Source organism: Canis lupus, chromosome 14 (genome assembly GCF_048164855.1).
Source record: "Canis lupus baileyi chromosome 14, mCanLup2.hap1, whole genome shotgun sequence".
Classification (NCBI taxonomy): domain Eukaryota; kingdom Metazoa; phylum Chordata; class Mammalia; order Carnivora; family Canidae; genus Canis; species Canis lupus.
The window spans coordinates 48,176,740-48,189,743 of record NC_132851.1 but is presented as its reverse complement, the minus strand read 5'-3'; the positions used below and the strand labels follow the sequence as shown (position 1 = coordinate 48,189,743).

Below are 13,004 nucleotides of genomic sequence, written 5' to 3'. Positions count from 1 at the left end.
GAGGGGAAGGATCTGTACACCCATACTGTTATGGGAAGCTAAGTACCCTATCTGACAAGTGTCTGTATGACTATACCAACTGTCAATCTGAAAAGCTCCTTGGTGTTATGTATACATAAATATGTTAACTCAATCAGATGTCTTATTTAGGTTATTTCAAGTATACAAAAGATCTCTGTGATTAGCACTGCTGGGAAACACTGATGGAAATACAGACTATGAAAAAAAAAAAGACTATGTTCTCTCCCAACAACTCACAACATAGTAAAAACAAGGAATAATTCAGATACAATTTACAAATATCTGGTTTTAGTATGAACTAATTATCTCCCTGCCTCCAGCAAATATAACCGTTAGATACTACTTAAACCAGCATCAGAAATCCTCTGAATCAGTATCCTTAAGTGTTGATAGGACAGCATAGAAATTCTAAGAATAAGTAATCAAAGGAAATCTGGACAAGTATTTAAAATATAGAAAGCATGTGGTTGAAAATTAACATTACAGGCATACCTCATTTTACTGTACCCACTTTACTGTGCTCCATAGTTACTGTTTTTAAGAAATTGAAGGATTGTGGCAACACTACTTCAGTAAATCCAATGGAGTTATTTGCACTTTCTTTCTTTTTTTTTTTTAAGATTTTATTTATTAATCATGAGAGACAGAGAGAGAGAGGCAGAGACACAATCAGAAGGAGAAGCAGGCCCCATGCAGGGAGCCCAATGAAGGACTCGATCCCGGGACCCTGGGATCACGCCCTGAGCCAAAGGCAGACCCAAAGCCACTGAGCCACCCAGGCGTCCCTGGAGTCATTTCCCAGCAGTGTTTACAGATTTCATGTCTTTGTGTCACATATAATTGTCAGAGTATTTCAAACTTTTTCATTATTTTATTATAATGATTTGTGATCACTGATCTTCTGATGTTACTGTTCAACTGCTTTGGGACACCACAAACTCTAATCCTATCTAAGATGGCAAACTATCAGTAAATGTTTGTGTGACTGCTTGACTAACCAACGACTGCCCTGTCTCTCTCCTCCTCTCCTGAGACAGAATAATGAAATTAGGCCAATTAATAACCCTCTAATGGCCTCTAAGTGTTCAAATGAAAGGAAGAGTCACACACCTCTCCCTTTAAATCAAAAGCTAGAAATTACTAAATTTAGTAAAGAAGGCATCCTAAAAGTCAACTGGCTGAAAGCCAGGCTCTTGAGCCATACAGACAAGTTGTGAATGCAAAGGAAAGTTCTTGAAGGAAATTAAAAGTGCTACTGCAGTGAACACAAAGCAAACTAGCCTTATTAAAAGTATGGAGAAAGTCTGAGTGGTCTGGATAGAAGATCAAAACAGCCACAATATTCCATTAAGCCAAAGGCTAATCCAGAAGCAAGACCCTTATAACCCTCTTCAATTCAATGAAAATTGACGAGATGGGGAAGCTAGAGAAAAAATGTCTGAAGCTATCAGAGGTTGGTTCATAAGGCTTAAGGGAAAAAGCCCTCTCCATAACATAACAGCTCAAGGTGAAGCAGCAAGTGCTGATGTAGAAGCTGCAGCAAGTTACCCAGAAGATCCAGCTAGGATAATTCATAAAGCTGCCTACACTGAACAACAGATTTTCGACGTTGACAAAACAGCCTCCTATTGGAAGAAGATGCCATCGGGGACTTTCACAACTGAAAAGAAGTCAAGGCCTGGCTTCAAAGTTTCAAAGGACAGGCTGACTTTCTTGTTAGGGGCTAATGCAGCTGGTGACTTCAGGTTGAAGCTAATGCTAACCATTCTGAAAGTCTTAGGGCCCTTAAGAATTATGCTAAGTCCATGCTGCCTGTGATCTATAGTTGGAACAACAAAGCCTGGATGACAGCGTATCTGTTTATGACAATGGTTTACTCAGGATTTTAAGCCCACTGCTGAGACTACTGCTCAGAAAAAGAGATTCCTTTCAAAATATTACTGCCCATCGACAATGCTACTGGTTACCTAAGAGCTCTGGTGCAGAGACATACGAGGACATTAACGTTTCCATGCCTTATAACACAATACTCCTTCTCAGCCCATGGATCAAGGAGTCACTCTGACTTTCAAGTCTTCTTGAAGAAATACATTTCATCTCGTAAGACTACAGTGACACAGACAGTGATTCCTCTGACAGATCTGGGCAAAGACAACTGAAAATCTTCTGGAAGGGATTCATCATTCGAGATGCCATTAAGAACACTCGTGACTCATGAGCAAAGGTCCAAATAGCAACATTAACAGGAGTATGGATGAAGCTGATTCCAAAACTCACGGAGCACTTTGAGAGCTTCAAGACTTCAGTGGAGGAAAGAACTGCAGCTGTGGTGGGAATAACAAGAGAACTAGAAAGAGAAGTGGGGCCTGAAGATGGGACCGAATTGCTGCAATCTCATATAAAACATGAACGGATGGGGGGCTGCTTCTCATGGATGAGCAAAAAAAAAAAAAAAAAAAATTGGTTTCTTTACACAGAACCTACTCCTGGTGAAGATGCTGTGAAGACTGTTGAAATGACAACAACAGACCTAAAATAGGACCTAAACTTAGTAGATAAAGCAGCAGGCATCAGGGTTTGAGAGGACAGACTCCAATTTGGAGGGAAGTTTTACTGTGGGTAAGATGCTTTAAGACAGCATCACTGCTACAGAGAAATAGTTCATAATGGAAGAGTCAATGGATGTGGCAAGTTTCACTATTGTCTTATCTTAAAAAACCGCCACAGCCACCCCAACCTTCAGCAATCATCACCCTGATCTATCAATCAATAGCCACCAACATCAAGACAAGACCCCAAGATCAGCAAAAAGATTATGACTCACTTAAAACACAGATGATGGTAAACATTTTTTAGCAACAAAGTATTTTTTAATTAAGGCAGGTACCTTATTTTTTAGACATAATGCTACTGCACACTTAACAGACTACAGCAGAGTATAAACATAACTTTTATATGCACCAAGAAACCAAAATTTCATTTGATTCTTTTTATTGCAGTGGTCTAGGACTGTAATATCTCCGAGGTAAGCCTGTAAATAAATAACTTAAACAAGAGAAAAATAATGAGTGTTACTCTACAGCATAATGTCATATAAATAATCTGAACATTATTAAGATACTATCCTTATAAACAGAGTTATATGGCAAAAAAAATGGAAAAGCTTTGTCATTTTGGAAAAAAGTATACTTCTAGATAATGCCAGTGTCTATAAGCAATATACTTTAGAGCTTCTAAATATTCTTATACCAAAAAGTATTTATTTTTTCACCATTTTTCATACTATCTCTCTCTCACTCACTTATACCACTTACTCTTACAGCAGCTAGTGTTGACTATATAAATTATTAGCAATCTGGGGATATATTATGTTAGCTAGTAATACAAAAAAATTCTTTTAAGCCACCTTTAATACCTGGTAAAGTTAAAATAAGATTACCAATCAATCTAGCATAAGGACTATTAACACATACATTGATTATCTTCCAGTGTCATTAAATCAAGTATGTTCACAATTAACTATTTCTACATTTTATCATGTTCAGTAGACAAAGGACTCATCTATGAATCCCTTAAGTCTTCATTCCTTTCCCTTTTCCTTTAGTTAATTCTCATTGTACAAAAGACCAAAGAGTTACCAGTCCAATCACAACCTCTGAAATGGTTCATGCTCCAGAACAAGAAATTCATTGAATTTTAGAAATAATGTTGTCTGGAGTAAGCACCTCCAACATATCCAGCCTTCTCTTTCCTCTGCTTTTGAGACAACCCAATCTCTAAATCAGACGTCTTTCATAATAATTTTATTTTCCTTTTTCAAGATTCAAGTGACAATGGAAGGGAATCAAAGGTATTGTGGCTGAAGGGCCAATGCAACAGCTGACATTTAGAGAGGAAGGATGAATACTATAGGGAAGGACTATTCAGACCCTTTATTTGCCTCAGTATTCTGACTACAAATGGCACCTTAAAACAAGCACAGCTCTCTTAAAATGAGTGAGTGGACATGGCTCTTTTAGTATAAACTGATTTTAAGAGAAAGCAAATTTTAACATATCTCACACATGCAATTATAATTAGGACCAGGAGCTAGTTTTTATCATTTACTACTGGCACTCTCCCTAGGAAGAAAGTAATTATCACCTGAATCAATCTTGTCAGTTTCACTAAAAACTGATTAAGGGGAATAAATACTGGAAGCTATTGGACATAAAGTAATGAAGACTACTGGATATAAGGTTGAAAATATAAAATTTGGGGATTATTTGTCAATTTTATCTATTGCCATCAATAAAATAATAAATCATCAAAAGTGGCTCAAAATAGGATAGAAATTTACTTTAATTTTGTCTTGTTTAAAAGAAGTAAATACCAGGTACCTGGCACCCAGAAGCAGTCTCCTAAAAGGAAACCAGTATACAAAGATGACCAGACTGAGATTTTCACTTCAATCTCTTCATAGGATATATTTTTTGAATTTTACTCCAATTCTAAAAGTATCTCTAAAACTTTTTTTCAAAACCAGTTAACAAGGTTTACAATTCAATATGGATTTATACGTATACAATTAGCAACCTTAGTGATCACTACTTTTAGATCACAATTTTAGTATCTGTCCATTCTCTATTTTGGTATATTCTCTTTGCTATGCTAATAGCACGAATAGATCTGTTTCACTATGAATTTACTGAAGATTTAACATAAGTTTCCTAATTTTAATACAGTGTAATCAATGAAGATTTTATTTTCAAGTATATATATTGTAACTGTCAGAATTAAAAATAAAAGAAACACTCATGGTTATTTTTCTTTCAAAATCAAATGTCTTATTTACTATTTACCTGGTGGTGGAATCAGAGGTGGAGCAGTACTGACAGTTGGAGGAGGTGGAAGAAATGGAGGAGGTGGAAGGTGGGTGGGAGGAGCTCCTGGGGGGAAAAATGGAGGTGGTTTGCTAAAATTGTTGTCTACTTCAGTAGCAGATCTTTCAGAAAGGACCTAAAATTAAAGCACAGTTAATTTAAAAAAATGAATAAATGTTCTTGTCTAAGATTTAAAACTCAATAAATTCATTTAAGAAATGAAGTAGAAAGTTTTATTCACATATACATATTTTGAGAAGGTAGAAGTAATTTTTTCTGTGTGATATTTGTTTATATATACAGATGTGAATATACATTTACACACACTTTTTAAGATGTCCATATAAAGCCTAGAAAAAATGAACTGAATCATTACCAAAAAAATGTAGTAAGAAATAATAAAAACATTCTAAACAAGAGTACTTCTAAATTAAGTACATTATAAATATAAGGTAGTAAGTATTATCTGTTACCCAATCAATTACAGTATTCAAATTAAGGCAATGTAATCATTAATCACAAATGCCAGCATTAAGAAATTAACATGGCAGAAGAAATGGATATTCACTGTACTAGGGCTTGTCATCGTCAGGTTGCATGCATTAATAAATAAGCAGCCAGATATAAAAAAACTTTTCCATGTGAGCCTTGTAATTTTAAGAACAAGGATTTATACTTGAAAAGTAAACATGTTTACAAAATACTGATCTGTGTCAACAGGTAAGGGACAGTCAGCAAACCTAAAGGAGACACACAGAGAAATCTGGATTTTTGTCAAGGCTCCATGAGGGATTCCAATGTGTAAACATATTTGGGAAAGAGGAGAAACATCCAACATAATGCTGTAAGTTTAATTTATACTTCTAAAATCATTGTTGGCTAAAGGGTATCACTTAAACATATAATCCCTCTTTTCATTAACCTTTCCTACATTATAAGTACAGTAATTTTTGTAATGCTTATGCTGATAAGCTATTTTTTAAAGTAGCTAACAGAATTATTTTAAGAAATCATGGCATTTTAATGGTGGGGGAAAGAAAAGAAAAGAGTGCTATCTTCCAGTTTAGAAATGATTTACTCTTCAGGATAAAAAGATTAATTTACTAAAAGTAATAAAATTCAAAATACTTTGACATTTTTAAAATAAAAGTACTCATGAAAAGGTAATAACAAAAACCAGTATGATCAAGTTAATATCCGAAAGTCTCAGTTACTAAAGTTCTAACTCGAATCCAAGTTACTAATATCTCCTCTTTCATTCTTTCACTTGAAAACAAAGGAAATCTACTTCCCTCCAAAATGACATGTTAAATTATGGTATATCCATATAATGAACTATTTGAAAGAAATTTAAATATTTTTAAGAATATAGAAAATGGGGCAGCCCAGGTGGCTCAGCAGTTTAGCGCCGCCTTTGGCCCAGGGCATGATATCCTGGAGACCCGAGATCGAGTCCCATGTCGGGCTCTCTGGATGGAGCCCGCTTCTCCCTCTGTGTCTCTGCCTCTCTCTCTCTCTGTGTCTATCATGAATAAATAAATAAAATCTTAAAAAAAAAAAAAGAATATAGAAAATGTAAATAATAATTTTTTTAAAAAAGGGATACACAAAAAATAATAGTAACAGTATATCCTAATCTTGTCTGGTGACAAGGAAGAGATGTATCAGTGTTAAGAGTGGTTATCTTCAGATGTTAGAATTATTGGTGGTTTTATTTTCTTCTTTACACTTTTCCCGTATCTTTCCCTTTTTATGGTCCAAGTAACCTACATGTTATTTTTTACAGCAAAGGAAAAGAAATCTTACTAAAAAAGATCCAAAGATAATAAATTCTAAATGAAATAGCTTTTGTAATAAAAGGGTGATTAATTCCATATTTTAAATCTTCTTTGTAGCACCTAAAGTACCTAACATATAGCATAGTACTATAAATGTATATTAATACATTAAGTTAGAACATAGATATAATCCTTCAGTTTAAAAATTAATAATTTTAAAATAGGAAACCTGTATGTTGCTGTTTTCATTTGCCCGTCGCCTTCCTTCAACTCGACTAATTGTTATAGTCTGACCAATAACATCAATTGCTCCAGGTAATCTCCTGTAACATAGAAATTGAATCAATTCAGTTTCACCTAATTAGATGTTTGAAAAATAACACAAATACTAGGTGAGACATGAAATAAAGACCTTTTGCCATGTACTTTAAAATAAAACCAGATCACAACACACATTGAAAAAAAATTCACTAAGTTAGTTAGATCTTACTACTTTGCACTGTCATAAAAGCTAAGCTTTATTAGTAAGCTGGAACAAACGTACCTAATGATGGTCATGTTAAATTTAAGTATTTTTATAGGTTTTCTTTTAGATCTCCTGTTTTTTAATAGTCTCCAACTAAATTTATCTTTGTGGAATTGAATCAGGTAACAAATGCTAAGCAAATGGAAATAAAAATTTTTGGCTGCTATAATTGTAAAACATGTTATAGTTCTATTACAGAAACTTACAAAATTCCCCCAAGACTTGAAAAGAAAGAATGTTCATTTTGATACACACTGTATTTTTCTTAGTGATTTATTCCAAGAATTAGAAAGTATAAAATGGGATCCAATTTTCCATTTCTGATAACTTGCCTTTAAATAGAAAATTTTAAATATTTAAACGCCTGCCCCACTCCAGTTGTATTTATAATCCATTTATGTTTAAGTATATGAGTAGATGGAAAAAGTCTACCACAAAATAATGCTGCAAATTTAATGAGGAGAAGATAGTAAGTTACATTTTAAAAAATGTTAAAAGCCAGCTAGTAGTTGAGGATCTTATTAAAGCAGATATGCTTAACAAGATAGAAAAGTCAGTTGAAAGAAAAGGCAATGAAAAATGGATGCAAATTAGATGAATGTCTCTTCATCTCTACTTTAGTTCTCTAAACAATCCTGCCTTTAACAATTTTAGAGAAGCAAAACACTACAGTACCATGGATCCTTCCACAGTCATCACAGTTAGGCTCCTAAAACAACTAATAACAACTACCATTTGTTGAATGTTTACACATTATACCTAAACCTCACAACCACAAGCCTTCCCTTAACAAATTACCGTATGCTTGTTATAGGTATTAAGGCTAGGGCTCATAGTGGTGTCACTAACATCAGTAATAATTAAATGGCAAAACTTTCAAATTTCTGTCTGATTCCAAAGCCTACAGACCCTTTCCCTTGAGCTATTATGCCTCCTAGCAAGATAAGTGGCTTTTGATTCTGAAAATCAAAAACTGGTGAAAGTCTGCCTCAAGTGAACCTTGAGAAGCCCCATAAATAATTTTATGCTCACAAAAAAATAAAGATAGCCCTGTAAAAAAATGCATAGTGGGATCTGAAATGTCTTCAATTACACAGTCCATTCCTACTTATCTTGCCCACTTTTAGACTTGTGCTCTATATAACTCCAATAGATTTTTTTTTTTTTTTTAAGTTCAAGCTTTTCTGATTTTATGCTCAGGTCATTGACTTCCCAGATTTCCTCACAAACTCAAAGAGCAAAAGTGATTTTTAACTTAACTTTACCCTTCAATATAGCTGGAAACTATCCTAACATTCACACGTGAGAAAAATCCAAATAACTCAGACATAAAAAATAAATATTGCTATTTTCCCCTAAAACTTAGAACAATTACAAAACTATAACTTCATATCAAAGCAAATGCCATCATCCCACTGATAGCTATATACAACTCAGATTCCAACATCCTAGCAGATATAGGTGTATATCTTGATGACAGAATTTCCCTCATCTTTTATTGCTACCGAGGCTTCATTGTAAAAATCTTAAGCTCTACTATTTCCTTTTCCACTTTTCTCTATTTCTAATTGCCACATTCTCCCGCCTCCAACTTTTAAAATTTATTCCGCTTAAGTACAAATTCTCACAAATTTATCTGGATTTTCAATTTCTCCAAATTGTTAAAGTAGCAAAACTTAAATCTAGATCTAACACTCTAATGTCCATGCCCTAAAGGAAAAATTTCTATATCCTATGGATTTCTAAAGACTGCTTTAAAAAATTCTGAGACATGAGAGTACTCATTCCCTAAAGTTTATCTTAAATATAGTCAGAGAAATCTAATTTTTCAACTTTAAATAGATTAATCACTGAAGATTCAAAAGCTTCTAAAAATACACACATGGAAAATCAGCCTTAACATCAGTAGAGGAAATCCGAAAAACTGCAATTTCTTACATTTCTACAATAATAATACCTCTTTATCCATGGATATTTACTACACAAACGGATTTACCTTAATCAGGTATGTGAAGTTTATCATTTTGTACAAATATTTTTGACAGATATATAAACGTATACCAAAGTAACAAAAAATACATAATATTTAACAGAGATAATTAACAATCCAGTTATTCTGATGTCACATTACAAAAAATGATGCTGAAGCACATTTTTGTGAAAATTTTTAACAAATCACTTTTTATTTCAGGGCATAAAAAGATCTAATAGAGCTTCACTATGGGGATCTACTGTAACTTGAGTTTCCAACTGCACAAGTTTAACTGGGCTTACTTACACATCTGTTCAGTAAGGCAGATAGCTAATGTAGCTATCAAGATTCTCTATACTGGACTCAATTATACAGTAAAAAGCTGGAGAGAGATAGAAACTAACCACGACAGATATCGTTATGCAAGTAGTGGATGTTCACAAAAGCTTCTACCTTTCATGAATATGAAAATATCTCTGAAATTATAATGGAATTAAACTGACACATTTTGGTGATTCTGATGTAGGCTGCTTATAAAGATACAACAAAAACTTTAAGAGTGACAAAATTAGGGCCAAGTGAAGACAAGGAATTAGCTATTAATCTTCGTCACCAATTATCTGAGCTATTCATTTTTTAACAGTCAAAATAAAGGACATCATTAATCACAAATGTCTTTTGATGTAATATCAAAATAAAGCATTAGTTCTAAAGACAGCATTTCCTGGTAATACTACTAGTGAGTACCTACTATGTGCCAAAAGCACTATTCTAAGCACCTTTATATGCATTTTCTTTTCATAATAACCCTATGAAGTAACAACTATTATTTCTATTTTACAGATAAAAAATAAAGAGAAAAAAATTTCTCCTGGGTCCACTTTAAGAGAAGACATGGGAGTACAGTAGTTTTCAGTATTTTTGATCCTAAAATAGTTATTTAAGAAACACATTTTACACAGCAATCCAGTACACACATATAAAAAACTAGAAGTTTCATGAAACAATACTTACACTTATTATAAAGAGTAACATTAAAATCAAACATGAATTATTAGTATTAAATAATCATACATAAAAAAGGCAAAATAATACAAAACCAAGAAATATTTGGTGGTTGAGACTATGAAACTGATTTCACACCCCTCTAATGGACTGAAATCTCATGCTGTGAAAAACACTGAAATAGGGACAAAGTCTCCAATATTACTACAATGAAAATGTAAGCGAATTTCACAGAACTATTTCTCAAAATGTTCAATACCAAATGAAGCATAATATGTAATTCAATAAAAGCAATTTAATAAGGTAGAGCAAAACGATGTGGTTTGAGTACATAGCCCTATTGATACAGACTTCATCTAAGGATTGAACTATATAATTTTGAGCAAGAATCCTTAACTAGCATACACAGGCTACTGAGGGATCAGGAGGTACCTGAATTTAAATATATGCATGTGTATAAATGTATTTTTCAGGCATAAGAATCTATAGATTGCAGCAAATTTTCAAAGAGGTTACTGCTTTAATGTTTAGAACCACTATTCTAAAAGATGAATGAATCACATATCCTTGAACAAGTCTATGAATGTATTTTCTCACAACAGAGCTTCTAGTGAGAACTGTGCAGCAACAGTTCAAGGATTCATTCTCTAGGGAAAAAACCTAGATGTGTCTATTAAATATTCCCAAGTTAAGACAGAGGCACTAGTATCACTGTCTAACTCAGGTCATACATCTAAAATAGATGCCTGTAACAATTCTGCATGGAAATTGGTATCACATCTTTTAAGCTACTTTAGGAAAGATAAGCCTTGAAAGACAAATAATGGATTTAGCCACAGAGGATGGAGATGGAGAACATTTCAAATGGAGGAAAAACATGAGCACAGAAAATACGTAAGGAAAATAATGTGCATGATTCCAATTTCCAATTCAGCAAATATACTACCTACCAATCTGTTTGCAACAGAAAAAGCATGATAGACCTTTAGTACTGGCTACCAACAAAAAAGGCTTTTAAAGAAGAAGAAAATATAAATTGAGACACAAAAGAAAGAGCTCTATGAGGTTATAAAAATGCTATGCAAATGTCAGTTTCCATCCTACTAAATCTATCACAGTTTACCTCACATTCCAAGGTGGTCACTAAATATTTGATTAATAGTCAATTAATAATCTTCATGCCAAGCCAGAATCCGATCTCTCAATCAGTGGTTCTCAATGCTTCCTACACATCAGAATCATCTGGGAGCTTTTAAGAATCTCCATGCCCAGAGTGCACACCAGACTACTTAATTCAGTTTCTAGGGCCTAAACATCTATAATTTTTTGACGTTCCCCAGGTAATTCCAATACACAACCAAAGCTGAGGACTACAACTAAAGGCATGCCCAAGGAAGACACTTACATCGTATTTTCTTTCAAAAATCAATTACATTAGCTGATAAAAATTAATACATAACTCCCTATTACTCAATAAAGTCATATCTACCAAGGCAATGCTATAATTCATTGCACACATATTTTTATATTCATATTTTGAATTTTGTGGAGTCACACTGTACTGCCTCTATACTTTTACTTTCATAAGCACAATAATTTTCTCTACAATGTATACAGTTTATATAGAAAGCTTAATATATTCTATTTTCCAAGTGAAGATTAATCAAAACTTGTCTTGAAAAAAATGTCCAAAATAAAAATCTCAGAATTTAAAACTGTTTTCAGAGCATCTAATTTATTGTCTATCAGTACTACAGCTAAAGAGCAGAGATCCAAAGGGAACTAACACTTACTAGGTGCTCTGCAGAAGGTGCTTCTGCAGGCTTAGAAGCCATTTAACCCATAAGTACTTGGCGTGAAGTCCAATTAGTTTCATTTTCACAGATATGGAAAAGGCTCTTTTGTGAAATAAGGTGCCAGTACCCAGATTCAGGCTCAGGTATGATTAACGCCAAAGTCTACTTTTTTTCCATGCTAATTTTCTGGGGCCTGAATTTTTACAATGTTGTTACTTCTTTAAGCTATCTTAAAAACAAAAAACCTTTGAAGGCTTAAAGGTGGACTATGCTAAACTTTGACTCAGTAGAGAACATAAATGTGTTCATTAAGAATTGTGTTCAAATTTACTCACTTTTGCACAGAGCTTGAAATAAAGGTTTACATGCTATACTTAATTTCATTTTTTAAATATAGGAAAAGATATCATTCTACAGGCAATCTTTTAAAATAAAGGCCTTCATATGTCCAATCACGTAAAATCTTATAAGCTACATAATACAGCAAGAAGCATTCAGAATGCTCTATCAAATGTCATGAAGGTACAGGTACATCTTTTGAATATATTATTTCATCAAGACATAAAATAACTAGTGCAAGAACAAATGAAGAGATCTTGGATTGAATGTCCACTTAACATCCAGTTTTATTGAAAGTTTTATGTTTGTCTGTTAAAAGAAATGCAAGCAGGTTTAAATATTTTGGTGATTCAACATTAAGAATTTTACTATTCCTCTTTCAAGAGTCTGAATCAATTAAAAAGCATTATTAATATTAAAAATAAGCTTAATAAGATAACCTAGAATTTGAAACTATCTACCAGCATTTGATATAAATAGAAACAAAACATACAAATAAACTGGACAATAGGAGACGATAACAGCAATCATCCATACTGCCAATTTCAATTTTCTGTGTTCATTAAAACTGCTTCATTCTTCTTACTAATTGGCTTAGTAAAGTGTCACAAAATTCATAAGACAAACTCGTACCAATAAAATGTCCTTGTTACATACATATATAGCTTGAAGAGTACTGTGAATCAAAGGTGGAACAATACTGTT

General features: G+C 33.3%; 1 protein-coding gene across 26 annotated transcripts in view; it reads right to left on the bottom strand.

Annotated features, from left to right (window-relative positions):
• FIP1L1 (factor interacting with PAPOLA and CPSF1) overlaps nt 1–13,004 on the bottom strand; it is a 74,255-nt gene that overhangs the window by 27,005 nt on the left and 34,246 nt on the right. For all 26 annotated transcript variants that reach the window (XM_072775051.1, XM_072775055.1, XM_072775053.1 and 23 more), the window contains 2 exons: nt 6,891–6,984; nt 4,863–5,019 (listed from right to left, as the gene is read on the bottom strand). In XM_072775051.1, coding sequence (XP_072631152.1) covers nt 4,863–5,019; nt 6,891–6,984 — 251 coding nt within the window. The remainder of the gene's footprint in view (nt 1–4,862; nt 5,020–6,890; nt 6,985–13,004) is intronic.